Source organism: Halichoerus grypus, chromosome 8, assembly GCF_964656455.1.
Source record: "Halichoerus grypus chromosome 8, mHalGry1.hap1.1, whole genome shotgun sequence".
NCBI classification, from domain to species: Eukaryota; Metazoa; Chordata; class Mammalia; order Carnivora; family Phocidae; genus Halichoerus; species Halichoerus grypus.
In genome coordinates this window covers 109,121,804-109,148,508 of record NC_135719.1, presented here as the reverse complement: position 1 = coordinate 109,148,508, position 26,705 = coordinate 109,121,804, and the positions used below count along the sequence as shown (strand labels likewise).

Genomic DNA, 26,705 nt, shown 5'->3' with positions numbered 1-26,705 from the left:
GTTCCTTGCAGATATCATCTCATTTCTAAAAGTTATGCCTGTAATTTCCATGGCACATCTTACTAAAATGGTTAAAATTTGCAAAACAACATTAAGAATGGAGGTAGGAAGCCTCCTTACACTTTGTTCCCAATTTTAATGGGAAGAACTTTAAGAGTTTGAACACTAAAGTCTGATGTCTGCTGACTAGAGACATAAATTTCCACACACATATGGAAATCTCTCTTCTTTTTTAAAAAAAACTTTTGGGCATATATAGTTTTTTTATTTAAAATTTTAATAAATATTTAAGATCATCAAATATTTGTGGGTAATACTTTTCTATACCTAGTTCCTAGATATGTCATAATTTTAATACAAATAACAGAATTTCATCTTTTCCCTCTCCAATTGTACTATTTTCTAGCACTAGTTGACACCACAGCCCAATATTATTTGAATATTACCATTTAATCTACATTCATTTCATAACTGCTTTCCCTAGACAATTCTGAACATATAAAAATTGCTCCATCACTGTTAACTGGATGCTTCTGATATATACATACAAACTATGCTGAGGAAATAATTGGGAATATAGGGTAATGACAGATCTAGCCAATGCTGCTTTTCTCCAGCAAAATCTTTAAGTGATATTTAAAAGTACAAATGTTTCAGGAGGGCGCCTGGGTGGCTCAGTTGGTTAAGCGACTGCCTTCGGCTCAGGTCATGATCCTGGAGTCCCGGGATCGAGTCCCGCATCGGGCTCCCTGCTCGGCAGGGAGTCTGCTTCTCCCTCTGACCCTCCTCCCTCTCATGCTGTCTCTCATTCTCTCTCTCTCAAATAAATAAATAAAATCTTTAAAAAAAAATAAAAAAATAAAAATAAAAGTACAAATGTTTCAGGAATACTTTTCTTCTATAATTTGTGTGCTATTTACATTACTTCCAAAACTCAGTTAAGAATGAGAATATTTAATAAATGCTTTGTCCTTTTTAAATTTCAGATAAACTTCATCACAAACTTAGACCATGGCCACCTGTCAAAGCACTGCGAAACCCCAAGGCTCAAGATATCCCTGGACTTGTATTAGCATTAACAGTTGTTATAGTTATAGTATACATTAAGCTGAGAATTAAAGAGCATATGAGGTCTCTAGGGCCCTTGTCCTAGTATTAGTATTTTTAAAATACATTTCTAGAATTAGTATTTATAAAATACGTATCTACACATTTCACCGTTTTCTGCCTTTTGCTTCTTTGAAGAAACTTTCTTCTTTCCTGATCCACTTTCTTGTTTAGTCTCTTGATGGAGGGGTAATGATTCTTGCTTTTTTGAAGGTGCCAGAAGAGTTTCCACCTTTTTATCCTGATCATCTTTATTGAAAATAAATGAAAAGTCATCATAGCAAACACAGCAGAAGATTCAATTACTAATGAATAATGCCCAGAATGCTTTACCTTCAAATTTATAAACTCTCTAAAAACACCATTCCAGCTTTCTTACTCTGTTACACCTGTTTTTAACTTCATCAAGATTTCTAAGTACTTGCTCCTTCTTTTACATCCCATTTCTCAGCTACTCTTAATCTACATAGCCTATGGGCATTTTCAAATCTCTACCATCTTAAAAAATAAAACCCTTCCCACCACTGTAATTCCTAGCTTCCCACACCCATTTCCTTCTTATATTGACAAAAGAATGATCTGTACTTCCTTTTCTACCACCAACTAAGTGATACCTGATTTTTATCTCCTCCATTATATTCATGAAAGGATTTACACAGCAACCTAGTGTCCCAAATGCTATGTTCTACCAATATCCTTTAATTCTTCTTTAACTTCTATTTTGCATTCCATACTACTGGATCTCTACCTCCTAAAATTCTCTCCTCTTCATAAGTGAAATAAGACAGTCACAAAAGGACAAATAATGTATGATTTCACTTATATGAAGTACCTAGAGTAGTCAAATTCACAGAAACAGAAAGCAGAATCGTGGTTGCCAGGGGCTGGGGTAGAGGGGAAAGGGGAATTACTGGTTAATGGGTACAGAGTTTCTGTTGGGAGAGATGAAAAAGTTATTGAGACAACTTGGTGTTGATGGTTGCACAAGAATGTAAATGTACTTAATGCCACAGAACTATACACTTAAAAATGGTAAATTGTGGTTATTGTTTATTTTACCACAATAAATAAGATTGAAAATTCTCTATCAGCTCCCATAATTCTTTCTTACACTTGAAATATTCCTTTTCAGACTCTTTTGTGAGCTATTCCTACAGAATACCTCATATGCTGGCATTCCTCAGGGTAGAGTCTTTAATTTAAATGATTTCCTTGGATGCTCTTATCTACACCCATAACTTCAATTACTACTGTCATGCTTAAGGCTTCTGAATTTGTATTCTAGCCTTACCTCTCTGCGCTTACATATCCTATTGCATCCTAAATTGCTCCCTATGTAAGTGGCCCCCCATAGGAACCTGAAACAACCTGAATGCATTCTCCTCTCCATATACATCCACTCTCTCTCCAATATTCCCAATCTTAGTGCTACCAACCATCTACCAATCAGGAGTTGGCAAACTTTTTCTGTAAAGGGCCAAACATTACATAGGTTAGGTTCTGCAGACCACAAAGACTCTGTCAAAACTATTCATCTGTTGTTGCAGTATGAAAGCCAGCCATAGACAGAGGTTAATGAATGAGTGTGGCTGCATTCAAAAAAACTTTATTTATGGACAAAGAGGTTTGAATTTCATATAATTTCTACATTTAGCAAAATATTATTCTTCTTTGAATTTTTTTCAAATCATTTAAAATGTAACAACTATTCTTGACTCATGGGCCACAAAAAACAGGAAGCAGGCCAGATTTGGCTCAAAGATTTTAGTATGCCAACCCTGAAAAACTTAGAACTTGGTAATTAGCTTTGATCCTGCGTTCTCCTAATCCACCATACCTTATCTAATAAGATTAGTTATGTCGTTTTTACTTTGTAGACCTCTAATCTACTTTCTTTTCTTTTTTTTTTTTCCAAAGTAGGTTCCATGCCCAATGTGGGGCTTGGACGCAGGACCCTGAGATCAGGAGTTGGATGCTCTACCGACTGAGCCAGCTAGGCAACCTTCTAATCTATTTTTTATTTCTTCTGCCACCACCATATCAATCCTCCAATTTAATTGTGGAAAATAACCTCTTAACTAGTCTATCTACATCAAACATTGCCCCATAAAACTTGTCCTCAAGTTCTGCCAAAGACACGGTTCAAAAATATAAATGTGACCATGTAAACTGACCTGCTTGAAAATCTCTGACAATGGCTAAGCTATAGCATCCCATCTCCTTAACACTATATACAAAAACCATCATCATCTAGATCCTGCAAAGCTTTTCATCTTTGTGTCCTACCACTCACAACCTCACATTTCATGGTTCAACAATACACTATATTCTTCTTTGTGCCTTTCCACATGATATTCTGCCAGTATGAAATGAGATCCACTAGTTGCTTGGGTGAAGTGACTCATTCTGGAAGACCTCAGCCACTGCCTCCCTGTAAAGCTCTTCATCCCTGGTCCCCATAAGTAGTAGTCCTTTAGGCTTCTTGCATTTCTTCTATACTTCATACATCTCTTATGCAAGTTACGATTTATTACTGGCTTACATGTCCTTCTCCCCCACTAAGGTGGAGAACAGAGGTGCTTACTCTTATTTCTCTAGTACCATGCCTTGATCATAGCTGGCAAACAAATATCTAAGATCCAATATAACTAATTTAAGACTCCAAAAGACACACAAACAACTTAATGGTAAACACAAGTCCTTTCATACAAACTGTTTGCAGTTTCACACATCATGACACCACTTCTTATGTGCTTTCCATTACATCTGTTTGTTTTGTCTTGTTTTTTAAGTAGGCTCCACAGCCAGCGTGGAGCCCAACGTGGACTCAAACTCACAACCCTGAGATCAAGACCTGAGCTGACATCAAGAGTCGGACGCTCAACCCACTGAGCCACTCAGGTATCCTTCCATTATATCTATTAACCCCTCTCCCTTACCACCCAAAAAACTAGCTAGTATTTATGTAGCCTCTAAGATTAATTTCAGGCACTACGTCCTCTAAGTGATCCACCTTAGAACTACTACACTGGTTTAGACATACCAAGATCATTATTCTAAACATTTTATAAGAGGGGCACCTGGTGGCTCAGTTGCGACTCTTGACCTCAGGGTCTTGAGTTCAAGCCCCATGATGGGGATGAAGGCTACTTAATTAAAATATATATATATATATATTACAATAGACATTTTATGAAAACTATGTTCATGTGTCTACAGCTTAAAAATGCACTATTTTCATCTCTGTAGTACTAGTACCTAGTATAATGCCTAGTAAAAAAAAAAAAAAAGCTACATGATAAATGTTTGCAAAATTAATCAAAGGCAAAAAACGGTATCTATCTTTTCATCTTTAATTCCTGTCACACTGATTAGAAAGTATTGGTTGAAATAAATTAAGTTTCTAACTGCTGATATTTACACGTCCTTAGTGGTTTTAGTAAAACAGATTTTATATATTTCCATTTAATGTCTTTTCTATATTTCTAATATAAAGTTTAGTTTTAAATGCTATTTTATGATCAATACTAATTATTTTATCAGCAATTAACGTTAATGAAAGCAAACATACAGTAGAAATGACAATGTTCTTGGTTTCTAACTTAGTCTCTAATACAGTGTACACACCTAACAAGCTATCTAAATTTCAAGCTCTAAAGTTATTAAAGCAAATACAATCATACAATATAGTTGAATAGATTACAATACCGCTTCCATTTTTAGACTTCTTCTGTCCTGGTTTCTTCTTTGAGGCGGCTGCTTCGGAGGGGGGGGTGGGCTGTTTAGTAACTGGGACAGGTTCTACTTTTTTGCCTGGAATCTTTGACACATCACTTTCTTTGGTGACCTGTTCTTCTACTACAGGCTTGTGTTTCTTTTCTTTCTTCTTTCTTTCTCTGACACTACTTGAAGTTTCAACCACATTCAGTGGAACAGGTACAACTTGCTCATCTTCTACAACCAAGGCATCAGATAATTTAAAGTCCCGGGGTACACTCTCAGAATCAGATTCATGGAGGTTCCCATTCTGGATTTCTTTCTTTTTATTCTTTTTCTTTTCTGCCTTCTTTTTATCTGTTTTGGTAGGAATAAGCTTTTGTTCTCTTTTCTGCTTTGCAAGAACTTCATCATATAATGTTTCTTTCATGAAAAGCCAGAAGAAGAGGAAAATTACTGTAATAACTACTGAAGGAATAAGGACAATAAAATATGTTGACTCATAAAACTCCATGGTGCTCTTGTTAATGTGATCCTATAAAACCTAAATGGGGGGGGGGGAGAAAACAACCTTGAGTCAGTATTGTAAAATTAAACACGCAAATTTCTGCTCTTTCAAGTAGTATTTCAGATCTAACTTGATGTACAAATCTCAGCAGGTTAATCGCTTAAATCACACAATTATTTTGCCATCTACAATTCAAATACACTATGAAAGAGAAATGTGTGGCAATAACTAAAAAGAGTGTAACACATCCTTCTATTTTTAAATCATGTGAAAAGATCCTCATGGGAGGGGGACGCCTGGGTGGCTCAGTCGGTTAAGCGTCTGCCTTCAGCTCAGGTCATGATCCCAGGGTCCTGGGATCGAGTCCCGCGTCGGGCTCCCTGCTCGGCAGGAAGCCTGCTTCTCCCTCTCCCACACCGCCTGCTTGTATTCCCTCTCTCGCTGTCTCTCTCTCTCTCTCTCTGTCAAATGGATAAATAAAATCTTTAAAAAAAAAATTAAAAATAAATAAATAAAAAGATCCTCATGGGAGGAAAAGACTAGACATCCATTACTTTTTTCCCCCAAATATCAACTTTTGACATTTTATTAGTATTTACCTTTCTTCCTTTTACTACACATTAATTAATAGAACTATATGTGGAAATAGAGGCATTAACTATTACTGAAACACTGGGTATTCATTAAAAGTATCATACTTTTAATTGGGGGAAAAAAAAAGGTGGTTCATTCCTTCATTTAGAGCCTTAAGCCCATTCACAAACTCCTAGCACCTTCATTTCAGGGACTAACAGCCTCATGATGTAATGGGATACATCACAAATACAGAAATATAATAAAGTCAAAATCAAAATGTTAGGCTGTATCATTTGGTATCAATATAAATTACAAATTAGATGATTTTCTCCATTTTTTTTCATGGTATCCCTTACTGCAAACGAAGTATATACTGCAAAAACAAAGCTGGCCATCCTAATCTTTCCCAAATGCTAAAAGATAAAAGAGGCCTTGCCTCATCGATAGAGTAAGTCTTACTTTTAGATTAAACCAAAAGTTACAGAAAATAAAGGTATGCTGTGATTATCCAGATCTGCCTTGAATATAGACACTACAATCCCTCATCTGAAGGGTAGTTACAGCTAAAATTAAACCTCAGAGTAAGAATGACTCTGATGTTTAGACTCTAGCTATCCTTATACCTATGAATATGTATAAACCACATAAATATGGTTTATAATCTTGTAACTCTTATCAAATTTATTGTGGAAAAAGGCAAGGTACTGAATGCAGATGAAATTAAGCCCATGGACATGCTTAAGATAAAGCTACTTAAATTCAGCTTTTGTACTTTTAATGTATAAATAAGTGAATCTGAGAATTTTTAAGTTTTTAAATTATCCATCTGAAGTCTCAAAAGCAGTTAATGATTAGAGAAACAAAATTCCACCTAAACAGAGGAATCATTCTAAGATTTTAGAGACCTTAGAAAACATCAGCTTTAAAGTTGAATAAATCTGAGTTTCATGAATATAAGACTTCACCAGAACCATTTTAATAGGACTCCACAATTTTCCAAGACAAAATAGAGCTATTCACAGTGGTCTCTATTAACTGCCAAGACAGACAGACCTAGAAATCTTATATTGATAACATAATAAACTTAAGCAAATTATTTAGTTTGTCTTTCAATTTGCTTATATCTTATTTTAAAATGTGGGTACTTTTTTCAAGTTACACCAGCAATGACCAGAAGTCTGAAAATAGCCAGAAATGGAACCTGAAAACAAAACTGTTTATTAGGCACACTCTTGATCTTTATGATTAAAACAGCATTTGTAGGGACGCGTGGGTAGCTCAGTTGGTTAAGCCTGAGCCTGCCTTTGACTCGGGTCATGATCTCAGGGTCCTGGGATCGAGTCCCGCATCGGGCTCCTTGCTTAGTGGGGAGCCTGCTTCTCCCTCTGCCTGCCGCTCCCCCTGTTTGTGTGCTGTTAAATAAATAAATCAAATCTACAATCAAATCTAACCAAATCCAATCAAATAAAATAGCATTTGTTAACATTTCATACTTCCATAAGCAATTTTTAATGGTATTAACACAACCCTAGACTTACTTAGACAAGGTTTTAACAAGCTGAAGGGGAACAGGAATCACACGCTAACAAAATACTAAAAGAAATTTTATACAGAATTGTTCTTCCCTGATAATTCATGAACTCTCCAGGTCTTTAATCGATTAGAAATATTTTACTGTGTCTCTGAGTGTTACTGGTCAACCAGAAATGCTTTCAAGGAGCAGCGACCATGTTCTATTTTTGGTTTTTTGTTTGTTTTAACATTACCACCCATAGGCTACACATAGCCTGTCCAACTTAGCTGAGGAGTTGAGAGGAGAAAAAGGACAAGTCAGTACTCCGATTTTTAATTTGGGGAAGAAAAGATGCAGAGGCACTTAGCAACAGCCATAGATGCGGAAACAAAAAAGGTCAAGTCAAAGCCAGAATGACCTTGATGAAAAGCAAACTGCAGCCATGTGCAGCCTAGGCCTAAGGAAAGCAAGCAGAGCAAGAAGCAAACGTTCAAGGAAAAGAGAAGCCATGAGACCACAAGAACTCTGAAACACACATTCCTCAAATGTTCTGATGATTTTCTGATTTCCTTTTCCAGGTCCCATATAAGCCTGGAAGAATCATGATTCCCACTTTTGGATTTTCGGTAGATTCCCTCCACCCAATTCAATTCACCTTCTCTTGAACTTGCTTTCCACATCTACAGGAGCCTAACGAGAACACCGAGACAAATTTAAAGTCAAGAAAATGCTTGCCTTTCTTTAATCCAATAATCCTGATTCTTTAACCCAAGACATTTGCAAGGAAAAGCACATATAAAGATGTTCACAGCAACATTACACATAATACGAAAAACTGAGAGAGACATAAAACATCCAACATCAGAATGGGTTCAATTAGCAAATATCAACTCAATAAAATATTGCCATTAAAACTGTAAATACTTAAAACAAGATTTTTGTCAAATTCAATAAAGCTAAATAGTCAAAATCATAATTTTACTTGTATGACCAAGACATTTTATGTATAATAGGATATATCAAGATGATTTTTTAAAGAGTTGTGCCAGAATCATGGGTATAGTCTCACCTGCCTTACTATTTTAGTTTTATACTTTTTTGTTTAAAAGAAATCCATAAAAATGTTTAATTCTTTGCTTATTTTAAAAAATGGCAGGGGCACCTGGGTGGCTCAGTCGTTAAGCGTCTGCCTTCGGCTCAGGTCATGATCCCAGGGTCCTGGGATCGAGCCCCACATTGGGCTCCCTGCTCAGCGGGAAGCCTGCTTCTCCCTCTCCCACTCCCCCTGCTTGTGTTCCCTCTCTGTCAAATAAATAAATAAAATCTTAAAAAAATATAAAAAATAAAAATAAAAAATGGCAAATAAGTACTATAATATCAATCATAAACTAATAAAAAATAAAAATAATAAGAAACTTCACATTATATACAGAGGTAGAAGAGTAATATAAGGAGAGGGATGCCTGGGTGACTCAGTCAGTTGAGTGCCTCTTGGATTTGGCTCAGGTCATGATCTCAGGGTCATGAGATCAAGCAGCACAGGGCTCTGTGCTCAGCAGGGACTCTGCATGAGATCCTCTCCCTCTCTCTACCCTCCCTCAAGTGCGTGCACCCACACATTCTCTCTTTCAAATAAATAAATCTTAAAACAAAAAAAAGTAATTTAAGGACAGAAAAGAGCCAAAATTTCATTTCACTGGGAATGAAATCCAGAAAAATACAGAGAAGAGCAAAGGCAGGAAGAGATTTTAGGTGGGGGCAGGGGAAGACAATGGAAAAATAAAAGGAAGGGGTAGGAGAAGTTGAGACAAAGTTAATTTAGCTCAGGATGATAGGAATCAAGTTGCTAAAATTTTCTCAGTCCACAATATGCAACTCAATGTAATGTTTGTTGAATTGATAAAACATGGAGAGACAAGTAGCAACTCAGGTTTTGAGATGACAGCAAAATTCACCAACATTAATAATTTCTCCCCTATTATTCCCTTTGTAATATTAATGAACTTCGAACCTAATCATACCTTAAGCCTTAACAGATTCCAATCTGAATGTAATTAACAGCCAGTGGTGGACAAGTAAAGCAGGAATGAGATATCCATGGGATAATAAGAAATGGAGCTCAAACTATTCTCAAACCATATTCCATACCAGTGGCTTTAATATTTTTAGACTTAAATCCTTCAAAAAACTGATCAAAGACCAATCCACTTCCTCAAAACAAAAATGTAGGGACGCCTGGGTGGCTCAGTTTGGTTAAGCGTCTGCCTTCGGCTCAGGTCATGATCCCAAGGTTCTGGGATCGAGTCCCACATGGGGCTCCTTGCTCCGCGGGGAGCCTGCTTCCCCCTCCACCTGCCGCTCCCCCTGCTTGTGCTCTCTCTCTCTGACAAGTAAAATCTTAAAAAAAAAAAGTGTAACATGCTAAGGTGTACAGAAGGTTTCTGGACTCCCTAAAGGGTATACCTGAATCCCACATTTAAAATCCTGCTCTAGAAAAAGAGATGAGAGTTTTCATCCCAACTGTACCAATAAAGGACTTAAAAATTTTTTTAGAAAGTTAACAGAATGGAGAAACAATATATAAAATTCTGTTTCATCTGAGTATATAGAATTCTGAGTTTCATCTGAGTATGTATTATGAATGCTAATCAAATAATTTTAAGATTCCACTTACTGGTCTTCTTATAACTTATTTTGTTCATGCAAAAATTGAGCTGCTTACTCAGTTAAATCTTGAAAACTTCTCAGAAGACCCAACAACCTTTTTATATTAATGATGTAAAACCTAAAATTTTAAATTATATAAAAATAAAATCTAGGAGCAATTATTACAATTTCAACCAAACCGCTTAATCAAAAAAGATAAAACTATATACATAATAATAGATTCACTGTTTATAACGGTAAAGCAATGAAATTATCTAAGTGTGGAACATCTACAGAAACATCGCACATTTAAACATCACACCATTTGGGATGCCTGGGTGGCACAGTCCATTGAGCATCAGACTCTTGTTTCTGCTCAGGTCATGATCTCGGGGTGGTGAGATCGAGCCCGCCTCCAAGCTCAGCTCAGAGTCTGCTTGAGACTCTCCCTCTCCCTCTGCCCCTCCCCCTAGCATTCTTGCCCTCTCTCTCTCTCAAACAAATCTTTTTTTAAAAATCACACCATTTAAAATAACTAAGACAGTGTAATGCAGCAAAATACAATAACAAAAAGCTAAAACTTATGTTGAGCACAATTATATACATATAGATATAACCTGAGATTATACAGAAAAATGAGAATCATTTTTTAGAGTGAGATCACAAGTATTTTTAATGTACAGATGACCCTTGAACAACACAGTTTTCAACTGTGTAGGTCCACTTACAAGCAATTTTTCAATACATAAACTTTCACTATCGATAAATATAACACAGTGCTGTAAATGTATTTTCTCTTCCTTATGATTATCTTAATATTTTCTTTTCTTCAGCTTACTTTACTGTAAGAATACAATATATAATCATATATTACATGAAATACGTTAACTGTTATCAGGAAGACTTCCAGTCAACAATAGGCTATTAGTAGTTAAAATCTGGGAGCAGTCAAGTTAAATGTGGATTTTCGACTGCCTCTAACGCCTGCATAACTGTTCAACTTTTTAAATTCTGCTACATTAAAACAGAAATTTAAATAACCATCCTGAATGCATATTACACTCTTAAAGGTTTAAGTAAACACAAATAAAAAGGAATTGGTTACATGTTCTAAGAAGGGAAAACTAAAACAATTTAATAAGTATACTATTGAACTTCAAGTAAAGATTTTAAATTCTACTTTCTTCCTACCATAGCATTTCAGTTACTCATTTCTGCCATCATTTTCTTTAAACTAAAAAGATTTAAAGCAAAGAGCATCCAAAACAACCCTAATTTTATCAATTCTTCTGTTGATAAGTTGATAAAATTGATAAAGTTATGTTAACTGGGATGACTCAAAGAACTATCAGGAAAAATATAACAAAATTTAGACTAAAATCCAAACTGAAAGTCAATTTTTTTCCACTGATGTACACCAAACATACTAGTAAACAGGCACATTTGTAAAAAAGCAATAGAGGGAAAGGTAGTTTTCAACCCAGGAATACTAAATTTCATAAAAGTTCCTATATAAATCAATACTGCCTGCACAACTAAATGAACACATCTTTAAAATATATAGAGACACACAGAGTAGCTTACAGGAGCTTTATTCAATATACAACATAGCTACAATTTTGTAAGTGGCTGTGAAGCCTAAACTGAAAGCTCTTATTACAGGTTCTTTGTAAAAATACTGTTCATAAGTAAAAAAGAGATCTATCTGTAACCTGATCGCACTGAATCTAAATAGTCTGCATTCCAAACATGCCACTACTCAGACCATGTTTCCCTTCCTTTAAATCCATGATAACATCTTACGTTTTTAAAATTCAAGTATAACAAACAAGTTAATCTTTTTATGAAAAATGGCTTATGGAAAGCACAGTGATAAAAAGTCTATTATTGGTGGACAAGTATCATTTAATCAGATTTCCATTCCACAACAGAAGTATCTATAATATTTTCTGAACTCTTCTTGCTAAAATGTAAGAGTAGGCATTGTGTTGGTGCTAACCTTTCCAATACAGTATGCATGTTACAGTCCAGATATATCCTAAGCCAAAATAAATTTTAAGACCAATGAATAGCAGTATAATAAAGCACTAAAATGAAATTGAGAGTCTTGACTTTTGGTCTCTATTCTGCCTTGGCTCCAGGGGTCTTTTCTTACAAAGCTCTTAAGGTCCAAAAAACCCACATGATCTTGGAATACCAAGCCAAAAAATTTAAGTGGCCCCAAGATGGTGGTGCCCACAGTGCCTGTGGCTAAAAGTAAATGCACACCCTCTCTGGTAGAATGCTCTCTCAAGCAAGGCTCCTCAAGATACCCAAAGACCGGGGCGCCTGGGTGGCTCAGTTGGTTAAGCGACTGCCTTCGGCTCAGGTCATGATCCTGGAGTCCCGGGATCGAGTCCCACATCAGGCTTCCTGCTCAGCAGGGAGTCTGCTGCTCCCTCTGACCCTCCTCCCTCTCATGCTCTCTGTCTCTCATTGTCTCTCTCGCAAATAAATAAAATCTTAAAAAAAAAAAAAAAAAAAGATACCCAAAGACCGTCATCCAGATAGGAGTTCATAATCCAAAATGACAGAACACAAGATAAGCCACCATGAGCAACAGGCAACAAAAACAAAGTAAGGAATTAGATCCCTAAAAATTTAAGATACTGGAACCAATAGATTATAACATGCACACATAAATAAGAGGGAATTGGAAAAATAAGCAAAGAACTGAAACTATCAAAAGTAAGTGGGTAGATATGAATCAACTAGAACATCTACAAATAAAAATATAATTAAAGTTTTAAATCCAACAGATACATAAAACATAGATACAAGGAAGCCAATTAAAATTACTATTTCACTAGGCCAAATTAAGTCAATGCAGACAGGGACACTTGGGTGGAACAACTAACAGGGACAAAGCAACTCTTAAAGCACAGTGAAAGTGAGGGAGGAGACTAACACACTCTTCATTTCTAGCTTGGAAGAGTCCATAAATGATAAAATCACTTGCCAAGATCAAGATTCATGTCTGGGAGTTTTAGATATGATTTTGAAGAATTTATAAAGCACAACCAGCTAGAGAAGATCAGCAGTCAATTGAGACAAAATCAGCAGTAAGAAGCTACCACAGGTTCTAAATCAAGAAACCAAAACGTCATTTTTCAAAAAAATTTCTATTTCACCTCCTCCCTACTATCAAATCTAAAAAACTTCGCCTTGTCCTTTGTATGAAATCTTCACTTATCCTTCAAATCCCAGTTCAAATCATACCTATGAAAATATCTTTTTAACTACAGTCTTCCACAATAGGCTGTCATTCATTCATACAGTTACTTAGCACCAATTTTATGTCAGCACTGTTTTCTAGGGTTTTCTGAATAAAAAAAAAAAGCCACAATCCCTGCCCTTTTATGGCCATCTAATTATACTAAAGGGAAGACAGGCCAGCAATTAATTTACAGTAAAGGAGACAGGAAAATACATGGCATATTCAAGCAAGAACAGTAAGGACAGTGTAATTCAAGTATAATAAACAAGATAAAAAGTAGAAGATGGAAGTTAAAGAGATCATTTGAAGGTGGCAGGGGCAGTGAAACAGATCATGTAGTTTCTTAAAGGCAACTGTAAGGACTATGGCTTGGACTCTGAGTAATATAGGAAACTTGTGGAAGGTTCTGAGTAGAAAAGGATGTAGGGGAAGCTGAAAACAGGGAAAACTGTTAAGAGATGAATGAAATAACCAAAGCAAGAGATGACTGATTAGAGCAAGTTGGTGGCATGGGGGCTATTAAGAAGTTGTCAAATTATATACACTCTGAAGGCAGAGACAAGATGATTTGCTGAGGACTAAAATGTGGGGTGTGAGAGAACAAGCAAAGACAAAGTCAACTCCAAAGATTTCAGACTACACCAAAAACAACAGAATTGCCCTTTACTGAGATGAGGGAAATGTGGAAAGGACATGATTGGGGTTGAAGATCAGGAGACAGGTTTTAAACAGGTGGAGATGTCCAGGAGACAGTTAAACAAAAGAGTGAGTGACAGGTGAGACATGCAAGCTGGAGATACAAATTTAGGAGTATTCAGCGCATGAATTATACCTAAAGCCAATTAACGAAAATCAAGAGCATACTACCCTGGTGGCTAAATGTATAGTGTATGAAGGAGGAGAGATGGATCAAATTTATCAAATGGCGTTGGTAATAAAGTACAATGAAAACTACAAAGTGACTGTTGGATTTAGCAACACAGACAATCAGTGGTGATTTTGGCTAAAGCAGTAGAGTAGTTGTGATCAAAACCTGACTGAAATGAATCCAAAAGTGAGAAGGATGCCAGCAAGTGTGAACAACTCTTCGGAGGAGTTTCTACGAAGAGATGAGAAAAATGAAATGGAAGCTAGAAGGAAATATGAGCTTGAGAGTGTGATTTTTAAAAATAGAAGAAATTACAGCATTAGTTAATATGCTGACAAAGATGATGCAGTAGAAAGGGAAAAATTGATGATGCAGGAGAATGAAGGGCAACGTTTTCAAAGGGCAAGAATAGGATCTGGTGTACAAGTAGAGAGAGTGGCCTTAGGTGGAAGCACAAACTTCTGTAAAAACAGAAGGAAGAGTATATAGGAACCGACACAGGCAAGGAGGTAGATATGATATCGAAGTTTGTGAAAACTCTCTTCCTCAATGCTACCATTTTCTTAATGGTAAACAATTATTAGTCCAGAGTAAGGGTAAAAATGATGGTATTGGAGGTCCTATCGAACACACTATAATTATATTGTTAATTTTTTATTCTTTATAAATTGACTGTCCAGTTAAATTTAAAAATGTGAATGGAGAATGCAGGATGCTTTAGCAGTGTTGCACAAATTGATTTGCTGACTTTAAATGAATTCATGATCTTGCTGAGGAAGTTAAACACACAGTATCAATAAATCAGAGCATAAAAACCAAACCTGAGTCTCCATGTGGTTCTACTCTTCCAGCTCAAGTACCATTCCTACAGCTAGTCCCCCTTCTCCTAACTCTCCATGTACACAGTCACAGAATTCTATGACATAGGAGACAAGTCTAACAATTAAAGGGAGGCAGCAATATACTGCAGTGTGATACAGATAAAAGGACAATAATAGAACTCAAAATCTAAAACAGAACCAAATAGATAAATATTTAGTTTACTATATGTTATTTCAAGTCAATAAAGGAAAGGCTGGATCATTTACAACAAATGAAGACATCAAAGTTTTAAACATTAAGAAAATGTATAAAGTATAAAAAAAACAAGAAAAAAAAGACCTTATTTTGTAGAGTTGTACATGGTTAAAAGTTTACAAGTGTATTACATCTGTAGTAAGAATTTTTTAAAAACTTGATTCTACAAATCAGTAAGAAAAAGACACCAATGAGAAAAACCGAAGCCATTAGCCACTTCCTGAAACGGCCATCAAAATATAAAAACTCATCTAAATTTCCATTGTCTAGTCAGATGCTACACCAAAAGCATAATGGCCCCAGAGTTCACAGTAAAACTATAAATTTATCTTTTAGAATAAGAGGAAAAAAATTCAAAGATTTAACTAAAAGATAATCTAGTAAATGAAACAGGGTTGCCTGACATGGGAATTCCATTTACAACAGCTTTTCTAAAATTAACTTTATAGACTACACTGAAATCTCAAAGCTGTGGTGCAATTTCTCCTTTTAAACTGCAACACACAGTTATTTCTGTGACTTAGACCTTATTAACACACCTCTTATTTCAAGCAATACCCATTCTAAAGTACTGCTACTCCAATCTGAAACAAATCCAACTAATGCCAGAGATGAGTAATAAAATTTAATTTCTCCATTAGGTATCATGTCACAATATATGATGAAACTTCTATATTTTATTTAGCCAAACTTACTTCTTTTTCTTTAATACAAGAATAGATAAATCAGTTTGAATAGCTTCTTCAAGAAATTAAAAAGGATCTGCATAGCTGGTAGGTGCTGCAAGTTAAACCAGTATCTTTCAGACTTCTGCTTAACCATCAAGCCCAAACTAGTCCACTTTCTTAGGAAACAACATTGCATAACACCTCCATAGGGGGTAATCTGGTTAAAAGTTTATTCTGTAAAGAAATCTAACTTTTGATAAACGAATCAAAAACTTTAACACCAAAAGCACACTTTAAATACACAGTATTTCAAGTAGGTTCCACGCCCAGCATGGAACCCAATGCAGGGCTTGAACTCACAACCCCTTGAGCTGAGATCGAGAGTCAGACACTCAACCAACTGAGCCACCCAGGCGCCCCTAAATACTCAGTATTTCAAATCAATACAGTTTCCAAAGACAAGAACATAAATCATCAAAACTGCTCAAAAATTAACATTAGGACATAAAATTCATATCAACAATTTTACTGTAAAACAGCTATACCATATACAGAAGACTTCCTTCCCCTACCATCTACAATCTTGACCTACCTTCACTTTTTCACAAGATTTTGGGGTTAGAAAACGCCATCTAGTTAGCCATTCAAAGACTGGACCCAGCTGAATGGTCAGTGAGTCTCTGAAAACCTGGGAGGAGCACTTCCCATAAGCCCCTTTTATGGCTTTAGAAAGCTGCTAGAACATTTTTCCTAGTTTTGATCCAAAATCTTATCTCCCTATAACTTCTTCCCATGGTCCTACTCCTGCCTAACCTCACCATATAGGTCATCCAATCCCACTACCAAAAAGTAGTTCTAGTAACTGATGTCTGGTATCAATTCAATTTACCAGTAAACAGAAAACCTACTTCAAAACCTGTCATCCCTTAGAAAAGCCTGACTAGAGTATTAAAGTTGCACTTAAGAGTTATTTTATCAGCCTGTTATGTTCATCACTTTAGGTCACTCAACAATGAAACTACTAAAATGATAAAATGTTATATTTATTCTTGCCTATTCCCAGGAAAGACATAATACTAAAAAACATCATTTCACAAACCAAACATGAAATGCAAATGATGAGACAAGAATGTCAAATACTATCCAAAAAGACTGAGGGAACTATTGAAAAAGCTTCACTTAGGAAACAAGAACTTTTAAAACTTACCCAAGAACAGCCAAATAAACACAGAAGAAACAGACCAAATACATATGAAAACTTTAGTATATAATTGACGGGCCATTTCAAATCAATACACAGAAAATATAGGTTATTTAATAAGCAGTACTGATAAATCTGACAGCCATTTTCAGGGGAAACTAAGCCCCTACACCTCAATAATATATGGATCAAAGTTTTAAAGGATAAAAAGTTAAACCATGAAGAACTAGAAGACACAAGTGTGTATCTTTGCATTTTAAAATAATCCTGTTTGGGGGCGCCTGGGTGGCTCAGTCGTTAAGCATCTGCCTTCCGCTCCGGTCATGATCCCAGGGTCCTGGGATAGAGCCCCACATTGGGCTCCCTGCTCCGTGGGAAGCCTGCTTCTCCCTCTCCCACTCCCACCCCTGCTTGTGTTCCCTCTCTCACTGTGTCTCCCTCTGTCAAATAAATAAATAAAATCTTTATAAATACACAAATAAAAAAATTAATTAAATAATCCTGTTTTGAAAAAGGCTTTTCTGTGTCTCAAGTAAAACCAAGCACCATAAAGGAGGAGACTGAGAAATCGGACTAGAAAACATTAAAGATTTTTACAGCAAAAGTGACTAAATCCCAAAAAATGACCAAGGTCTGACTGCCTTCACTTACAAATACCACTTAAAATGTGAGAAAAAGATAAACCCAAAGGACATGTTTAGAAGGTTCTCAAGGGAAAAAAAGATATACAATAAATGTATTTTTTAAAAATGCAACCTCAGGGGCGCCTGGGTGGCTCAGTTGTTGGGCATCTGCCTTTGGCTCAGGTCATGATCCCAGGGTTCTGGGATCCAGCCCCACATACGGCTCCCTGCTCTGCGGGAAGCCTGCTTCTCCCTCTCCCACTCCCCCTGCTTGCATTCCCTCTCTTGCTGTGTCTCTGTCAAATAAATAAATAAAACCTTTAAAAATAAATAAATATAAAAATAAAAATGCAACCTCAGTCACATTAAGGAAATGCAAATTTCTACTTAAGTTGGCAGGGCAGGAAAATGTGAAAATGAGGAATCACAAAGGGGTACAAGGAAATTTTGGAGGTGATGCATGTATGTTCATTATGATTGTAGTGGTTTCAGCAATGTACACGTCAAAATTTATCATATTGCAGACTTTAAATATTTGCAGTTTATTGTGTGTGTTATACCTTGATAAAGCTGCCTAAAAAAATTAGGCATGGGCCAGGAAGTACGAAAACCAGTATTCTCATTTAGTGTTAATTTGATTATAAATAGTGCAATCTCCTTAGAAATTTGGAAAAATCATACAGTATAAAAATAGTGAATACTCTTCGACAGAGAAAATTCCTTCTCTAGAAAAACTACTAGATATCCATATTCTATAGATAAAATCACACAAGTACGAAGATACACCCAAGAGTGTTCACTTAGCAATGTAACTCTGTAAAAACTAAAAAGAACTGTATGTCCAGCATTAGGGAAATGACTAAATAAGCCTGTAGTAGAGTTTCACATGTAATATGGTAAGATATTAAAAGAAATACTGTACATAAATCAAACACACAAAGTAAGTTGCAGAGTGGTATAGAGAGAAAATTACCTTTTACATGACAGAGTCATGCTCATACATGCTTAGAAAACTCCTAGGACACATCAGAAACCATTAACTCTATGGTAATTTCTGGGTACTTTTCTTGGTAACTTTTCGCTTTTTATCCTCCAGAATGTTTATATTTTCCCATCATGCACACATTACTTTTATAACATAATTTATGTTTTTAAATTATGAGTTAAATTATGACTTAAAAACCAAATTGAGGAATCCATGTCTAGCATTATGAGCAAAAACTCTTCCAATTAAATATAACAAAAATTGTTTTGCTCTAAAACAGGCAAGTCTTCTGGTACTCAAGGGAAATCCTAAGGAAGGGGGAAAATCAAATAGGAAATGAAAGTGTTAATGGCCATTTGAGGCAAAGACAGAAAACACTGAGCTGCAGTTGGGGAAGTGGAAGTGAGATAGGTATTAAAACTGAGACTTTCAAGGGTTCCACAGTCAGCAAAGGCTAAATTAAGAGGAAGAAATTCCCATATTTACACAAGGAAAAGAGAAAGCTTGTCCCACTTTTCCTACCATTCAAAAGCGAACAAAGTTCATAAAGATTTTATAACCATGGGTTGAGATTTGCATCCACAGTCTCTGCCAGCCCAGCACACTCCCACCCCTTCACAATCAAAAATAACACAGAAATGGTGCCAACGTCCTGAAATCCTCTGGAAAAAAATTCCTTCTACCCAGTCAAGCCTGCACAGTACAGTATTTACACTCCTGCTGACGGTGAACTTACAAACAGGGATTATATCTCCAAGAATTCCAAAGAGAATAATGTAAGTATAAAAAAAAAAAACTTTCATTTGGTAGAAGCATAAAAGAAATCACATATAAGAAAAAGAATTAAAAACTCCTAACAAAGACCACAAAGATTAGAAAGAACTGAAGAAATTGTGTGTGAGCATCCTTACATACATACACATACAGACACACAGACTTTTAAAACTAAATAGACTGATAATGGTAACTAAAGAATTATAAAACAGAAAGATCTGATCAAAACTGACAATGCAGCACAAACGAATACAAGAGAGAAAACATGAAAGAAAAACTAATAGACACGAAGGAAAGAATGAGAAAAGGTCCAGAAGGTCAAACGGAAATTCAAGGAGAGAAAAGAACCAAGGAATGTAGTATCTGATGAGATAATAACTGAGAATTTTCAAAAACTATTGAAAGATAAGAACCTTCCAATTCTAGAAGGGCAATAAAATCTAAACAGAATAAACATATTAAATATAGACATAGGAAAACAATATAACAAAAGATGCAATGGTCTTAAATCTATAAAGAAATTAAATTAGACTTACATATTACTCAGCAACAGAAGCCAAAGAATAATGGATTAAAATCTTCATAGAAAAAATTACTATTAACACAAAATTCCAGATCCAGCTAAACAATGGAATATCTAGTTTTCAGAAGCAGAAAAAACTGTCAGCTATGTGTACAAACAAAACCAACTGCTAATGTTAGCAAACAATTAAAAATACTTGATGTGATATTTAATAATCCAAAATGTAGTTTTTAAAATGATCAATACTTCCTATCAGAATATGATTAAGAATATTACAAAACTCTTTCATTACATTAGGGATTACAGCTGACCTTTTTCCTAATAAACTTATTAGTTTTTAAAATGATCAATACTTCCTATCAGAATATGATTAAGAATATTACAAAACTCTTTCATTACATTAGGGATTACAGCTGACCTTTTTCCTAATAAACTTCCAGGGAGAAAATGCTAGCAAACAAGTTTCCCTTTCTGGCCCCTCGAAGTGTTCAGAGCTTCCAAATACAAAACCATATAAAATTAAAACAAAACTATACAGTATTTTACAACCAAGTGCACCAAACAGTAAAAGCCTGATTATTTTTTCTAAGACAATATAATCTATTCTTCAGTCTACATTTCAATTTCTATACTTCCACAGTCTGTATTTCAATTTTTTAATGTCACTCCACAAATTTCTACCTCTTCTGCTTAAGAGAAAGTAAAGATATAAAGTCTACACAAACAGCAAAATTGTGAATAGCAAAATCTTACACATATCCAAACTGCAAACATATAAACTGATGGAACTAAAAAAGGGCAAGGCAACTACTTATATGTTTTCATTTTCATATTTTTCTGGAACATCACTTACATAATTATTAACCTAAACTGAAGTTAAACAATCTTTAAAAAATTAAGAATATTTTCCCATTCCCATTCACTGAACTGAAGCAGCATTTGCTTTTACATTCACAATCTTATATAGTCACCTTTCTCTGAAATTGTGCCTTGAGAACTACAGTTTAAAAAAACATTCACTTAAGATTTCTACTTACTTACTACAAGGTTTACTTTATACTATTGAAAGTTTAACACATCAAATGAGTGACATTCCTACTGATCTGTGCGTTCTCTCCCACCTACTGTTTGTAAGCCCAACATGGTGCTCAACGCATAGCACTGTCAAACAGTAAATGACTAAAAGGCAACCAGCATAAATCTGGAAAGAAAAGGTTTACTTCATGACACAAATAATTTCAAAACATAAATAACTTTATACAGGTAGTCCTTATGAGTCCCTCCCTTTGGATTTTCTTTCAAAATAAACCTTCATAAATATTATACACATTAATCCTGTGTTCACTAGTACTCTGAAAAACAAAAATCAAGGACCTTTTATGACAACATGGACTTCATTATAATGTTCTTGAAGCTACAAAGGAATATATAACAGAAAGTTAAAAATTAAAAAGTCCAGCTAAAACTACCATAAACTGGAAGTGCAACTTTTACATTTTAACAAATATTTAAACCTACAACAGCCAAAAAAAAGCCCAAGTTTTGTTTTTGGTTTTTGTTTTGTTTTGTTTTGCTGTTGATGCTATTCTTTTGACTCCCAATAAACAGCCTACACAAAAAACAGTGAGAAAAGTTACCTTACTAAGAACAATCTCCAAGAAAAAGTCAAGTCTCTGAGATTTCACCAACTGAATTTCCACACTCAAAGTTGCTTTATAAGTTATCTAGTTAACATAATCGAAGCTTTGAATATAGTGAACCTTCAAAATTGTGATTACCAAGACTTCCTTCCAGACAAGAGAAATATTTAAGAACTTCAAAGGTGATCAGATATCAGAAATCAGATATCAGAAATCTAAAATATAGCCACAAGAAAACAATCCCATTCATAATAGCACCAGAAACACTACTCAATAAACATAACCAGGAATTGAAAAATGTGTACACTGAAAGGTGTAAGACAATGAAAGAATTAAAAAAGATACAGATAAACGCAAAGATATCTATTGTTAAAATGTCCATACTGGGGGCGCCTGGGTGGCTCAGTAGGTTAGTTAAGTGTCTGCCTTCAGCTCAGGTCATGATCCTAAGGGTCCTGGGATCAAACTGCATAGGGCTCCTTGCTCAGTAGGGAGCCTGCTTTTCCCTCTCCCTCTGCCTGCTGCTCTCCCTGCTTGTGCGCACATGTGCGCACTCTCTCTCAAATAAATAAAATCTTTAAAAAATTTTTTAAAAAAAAGTCCATATTGCCCTAAGCCTTACAGCTATAGACTAAATGCAATCTCTATCAAAATTCTAATGGCACATCTTATAAAATAGAAAAAACAATCCTAAATTTCATATGGAACCACGAAAGACCCTAAATAGCCAAAGCAATCTTGAGAGAGAACAAAGCTGGAGGCATCATACTTCCTAATTCAAACTATACTCCAAAGCTACAGTAATCAAAACAGTGTGGTAGTAGAATAAAAACAGACACATGAAGCAATGGAACAGAATCAAGAGCCCAGATATGAGCTCACACATATCTGGTCACCTAATATTTGACAAGGGAGCTAAGAATATTCAATCGTGAAAAGATGGTCTCTTCAATAAATAGTGCAGAGAAAACTGGATATTCACATGTAAAAGAATGAAACTGAACCCCTATATTATAATACTCACAAAAATTAATTCAAAATGAATTAAAGATTTAAATGTAAAACTCCTAGAAAAAAACATAAGGACAAAGCTCCTTGACATTGGTGTTGACAGTGATATTTGGATAGGACACCAAAAGCACAAGCAACCAACGCAAAGACTACATCAAACTAAAAAACTTCTGCACAGCAAAAGAAACCATCAGCAAAATGAAAAAGCAACCTACAGAATGGGACAAAAATATCTGTAAACTACATATCAAGTAAGGGGTTAATATCCAAATTTTATAACAACTCAATAGCACAAAAAACAAAAAACAATGACAAAAAAAAATTATTTAAAAAATGGGCAAAGGATCTGAATGGACATTTTTCCAAAGAAGATACAAATGGCCAACAGATACATGAAAAGGTGGCTCAATATCACTACTCATTAGGAAAATGAAAATCAAAACCACAATGGTGTATCACCTTACACCTGTCAGGATGGCTATTATCAAAAAGACCAGATAACAAATGCTGGCAAGGACATGAAAAGAATACCTGGTGCACTGTTGGTGGAAATGTAAATTGGTACAGCCACTGTGGAAAATACAGAGGTTCCTCTAACACTTCTGGGTGTATATCCAATGGAAATGAAATCACTACCTCAAAGAGATATCTACACTGCCATGTTCATTGCTGCTTTATTTACAATAGCCAAGATATGGAAACAACCTAAATGTCTGCTGACAGATGAATGGATAAAGAAAATGTACACACACACACACACACACACACACACAGAGGAATATTATTCAGCCATAAAACATAAGGAAATCCTACCATTTGCAACAACATGGATGGACCTTGAGGGCATTACGCTAAGTGAAATAAGGGAGACAAAGAAAGACAAATACTATTAACATCTCACCTATATGTGGAATCTTAAAAAAAAAAAAAAAAATCCAAACTCGAAGACACAGAAAGTAGACTGGTGTTTACAAAGAGAGGGCGGGAGAATTGGTGAAGATGGTCAAAGGGTAGAAGCTTCCAAGTTGGAGATCTAATATACAACATGGTGACTAGAGTTAACAATACTCTATTACATACTTGGAAGTTGCTAACACAGTAAATCTTAAAAGTTCTCACCACACACACACAAAAAAACTATATGAGGTGATGGATATGTTTACTAACCTTATTGTGGTAACCATTTGACAAAATATATATATATCCAATCATTACACTGTACATCTTAAATTTACATAACATGATGTCAATTACATCTCCATAATGCTGGAAAAAGTAAAATCTAGCCACAAGAAGAGACTCCTATCCTATGGCTATCCTGTTCTGTAGACTGTGCTTAGAAACCATGTTTACACAACAACCATGCAAAGATAGATACCGCCTTCAAAAGACAGTACACAGCTGCCACAATCCTACATTTCAAGATCCATAAAAGATTTGTTTTATTAGAAGATGCCTGAAGAGTTTAAAAAAAAAAAAAAAGTAAAAGCTGTCATGTACTGAAAATAGCAGGAAGTAGTGACACTAAAATTGGTAAATTCATTGTGGATAAATCCAGACAATATCACTAAAAAATTTACGTGTATAAAAAGTCATTCACTATAAACAAGTCATTCCAATACCTTTTTTTATACACAAAATGCTTACTAAATCAGGAAAACTCAATACACATTATAGAATGTCTGATTTTAGCAGAACAGTTGATAAAGTAGACAAGCTACCCTTGGAGACAAAATAGGTAAATACTGAACATGGCTGAATAGTAGTATAAATCAGTTAAACGTTAAAAGGTTAAATGATCATATCGCAAAGTTGCCAATTAATGGTTTAGAAAGTGTCTTAATCACGTTATCAAAAGAGTCTGTTCTTTGTCTGAACTTACTAACATTATAATCAATTTCTTGGATAATAAGACTTGCCAGTTTATAATGATGTGAACATAAGAATATCTCAAAAGAGGAAAACAAAGGATAAACCAACTAAATAATATTTCATAAAAGATTTTTAGGGATGCCTGGGTGGCTCAGTTGGTTAAGTGTCTGACTCTTGATTTCCGCTCAGGTCATGACTTCCGCTCAGGTCATGACCTCATTGTGGTGAGGATGGTCCAGCCGCCATCAGGCTCCATGCTCAGCAGGGGGCCTGCTTGAGATTCTCTCTCCCCCTCTGCACCCCTGCTGCCCCCCGCTCGCTTGCTCTCTCTCTAAAATAAATAAATCTTAATTTAAAAAAAAAAGACTTTTTATCCTTTGCCACCAAATACTTTCAGTTCCTTTTCTAACAATGGTTTTTCTTTCTTTTTTTTTTTTTTTTTTTTTGGTATTAGTGATTGTTCACCTAAAACACACACAAAATATTTTATAATGAAATTTTAACATTATGATTTCAGCTAAAGACACACTCAAAAACTTATTCAACATAATGGTTTCCAGTTATATATAGGTATCCATGTACTACACACAACTGGATGAACCCAGAACATTTTGCTTTGTATACATATCAAGAGGAATGCAGAGCTATCATCTCCTACAATTCTTCAGTCTTTTCTGCCTGTGTTCTATTTCCACAGTTTAAAGGACTTCTGTTTGGCCTTTCTTCCCCCAAAGGTGCTTATCTGTGCCATAATTTGACTTTTAAGTGCAGATAAAATGCAAGATAACCCTTGTTAAGTGTCTGCCTTCGGCTCAGGTCATGATCTCAGGGTCCTGAGATCGAGCCCGGCACAGGGCTCCCTGCTCAGCGGGAAGCCTGCTTCTCCCTCTCCCTCTGCCTGTTGCTTGTGTTCCCTCTCTCGCGGTCTCTGTCAAATAGATAAATAAAATCTTAAAAAAAAAAAATGCAAGATAACCTTGAGCATCAAAAAGGCTGACATGAGTGAAGAAAATGGTACAAAAAGAATAAACTTTCCAAAGAGTAAACACCCCACCAACCACCACCACCATTACCAAGTTTTCTCTTCCACTTTTGGCAAGTACAATATACTTTTATCAATTACACTTTACATTCAAAGTATATTTATTTTCAAATTGTTTACATTTACATACACTCATCTTCATTGCTAAATTATTTTCTTATGTGTGAAGTTGGTCAGTTGCAATAGAAAACAGCATAATTTCCCATTAAAATTAATGGAGGGGCGCCTAGGTGGCTCAGTCGGTAAAGTGTCTACCTTCGGCTCAGGTCATGATCCTGGGTCCTGGGATCAAGTCCTGCAATAGGCTCTCTGCTCTCCCTCTCCCGCTCCTACTCTCCCCAGCTCTCCCTCTCCGGCTCTGCCTCTGCCCACCACTTGTGCTCTCTCTCTCTCAAATAAAATCTTTTAAAAAAATTTTTTTTTTAATTAATGGAAATACGTTTTCATGTAATGGCTTTTCACTTATTAGCAGCAGGGGTTTCAAGAATGAATTCAAGACATTAAAGGATACGTACATTTGATTCTGAGTTTGAGGCAACAAACAAGAGTTAAGACAGCAAGGGATACCAGTTCTACCTTGAAAAGAAAAAATTATAGAGCCTCAGACTAACAAAGGATACCTACACTCCAAAATAGACTAAAGCAGCATAGGACGAGTGATATCAACTAGCAGGAACAAGAATCACACACTTCAAGGCTTATGGATTTTAACTGATTGCAATCATAACAAATTAGCGTGATACTAAAATCAGATTTGTTCTATAGAGTTGAAAAACACCCAACAAGATTAAAAAAAGGCAGAGTTGCACAAAGGAAGAGAACAGATAACAGAACTAGAGCAGTCAGGATACTGTGAACTGAGCATCAAAAAAACAAATTAGGATCATAATAGATAAAAATGAAGATGAAGACTTCCAATAAGGATGGTTCTATTCCAAACATTTAAAATGATAGATAAAACATAAAAAGAGATTAACAAAGATATGGCTGAACTCAAAACTAAAATACCTCTACCTGAGTCAGTAAAAATCCAAAACAGTAACCAATACCTAAATGCAGTATAGGAAAGAAAGAATGGAGAAGATGTCCAGATACTGG

The 26,705-nt window shown here is 35.5% G+C and overlaps 1 protein-coding gene across 9 annotated transcripts in view; it reads right to left on the bottom strand.

Moving 5' to 3' along the window:
* The window catches only part of KTN1 (kinectin 1), a 107,722-nt gene that overhangs the window by 66,381 nt on the left and 14,636 nt on the right, over window positions 1-26,705 (bottom strand). For all 9 annotated transcript variants that reach the window (XM_036113889.2, XM_078053742.1, XM_078053743.1 and 6 more), the window contains exons 2-3: window positions 4,816-5,368; window positions 1,219-1,356 (exon numbers count right to left, since the gene is read on the bottom strand). In XM_036113889.2, coding sequence (XP_035969782.2) covers window positions 1,219-1,356; window positions 4,816-5,338 — 661 coding nt within the window. In that variant the 5' untranslated portion in view covers window positions 5,339-5,368. The remainder of the gene's footprint in view (window positions 1-1,218; window positions 1,357-4,815; window positions 5,369-26,705) is intronic.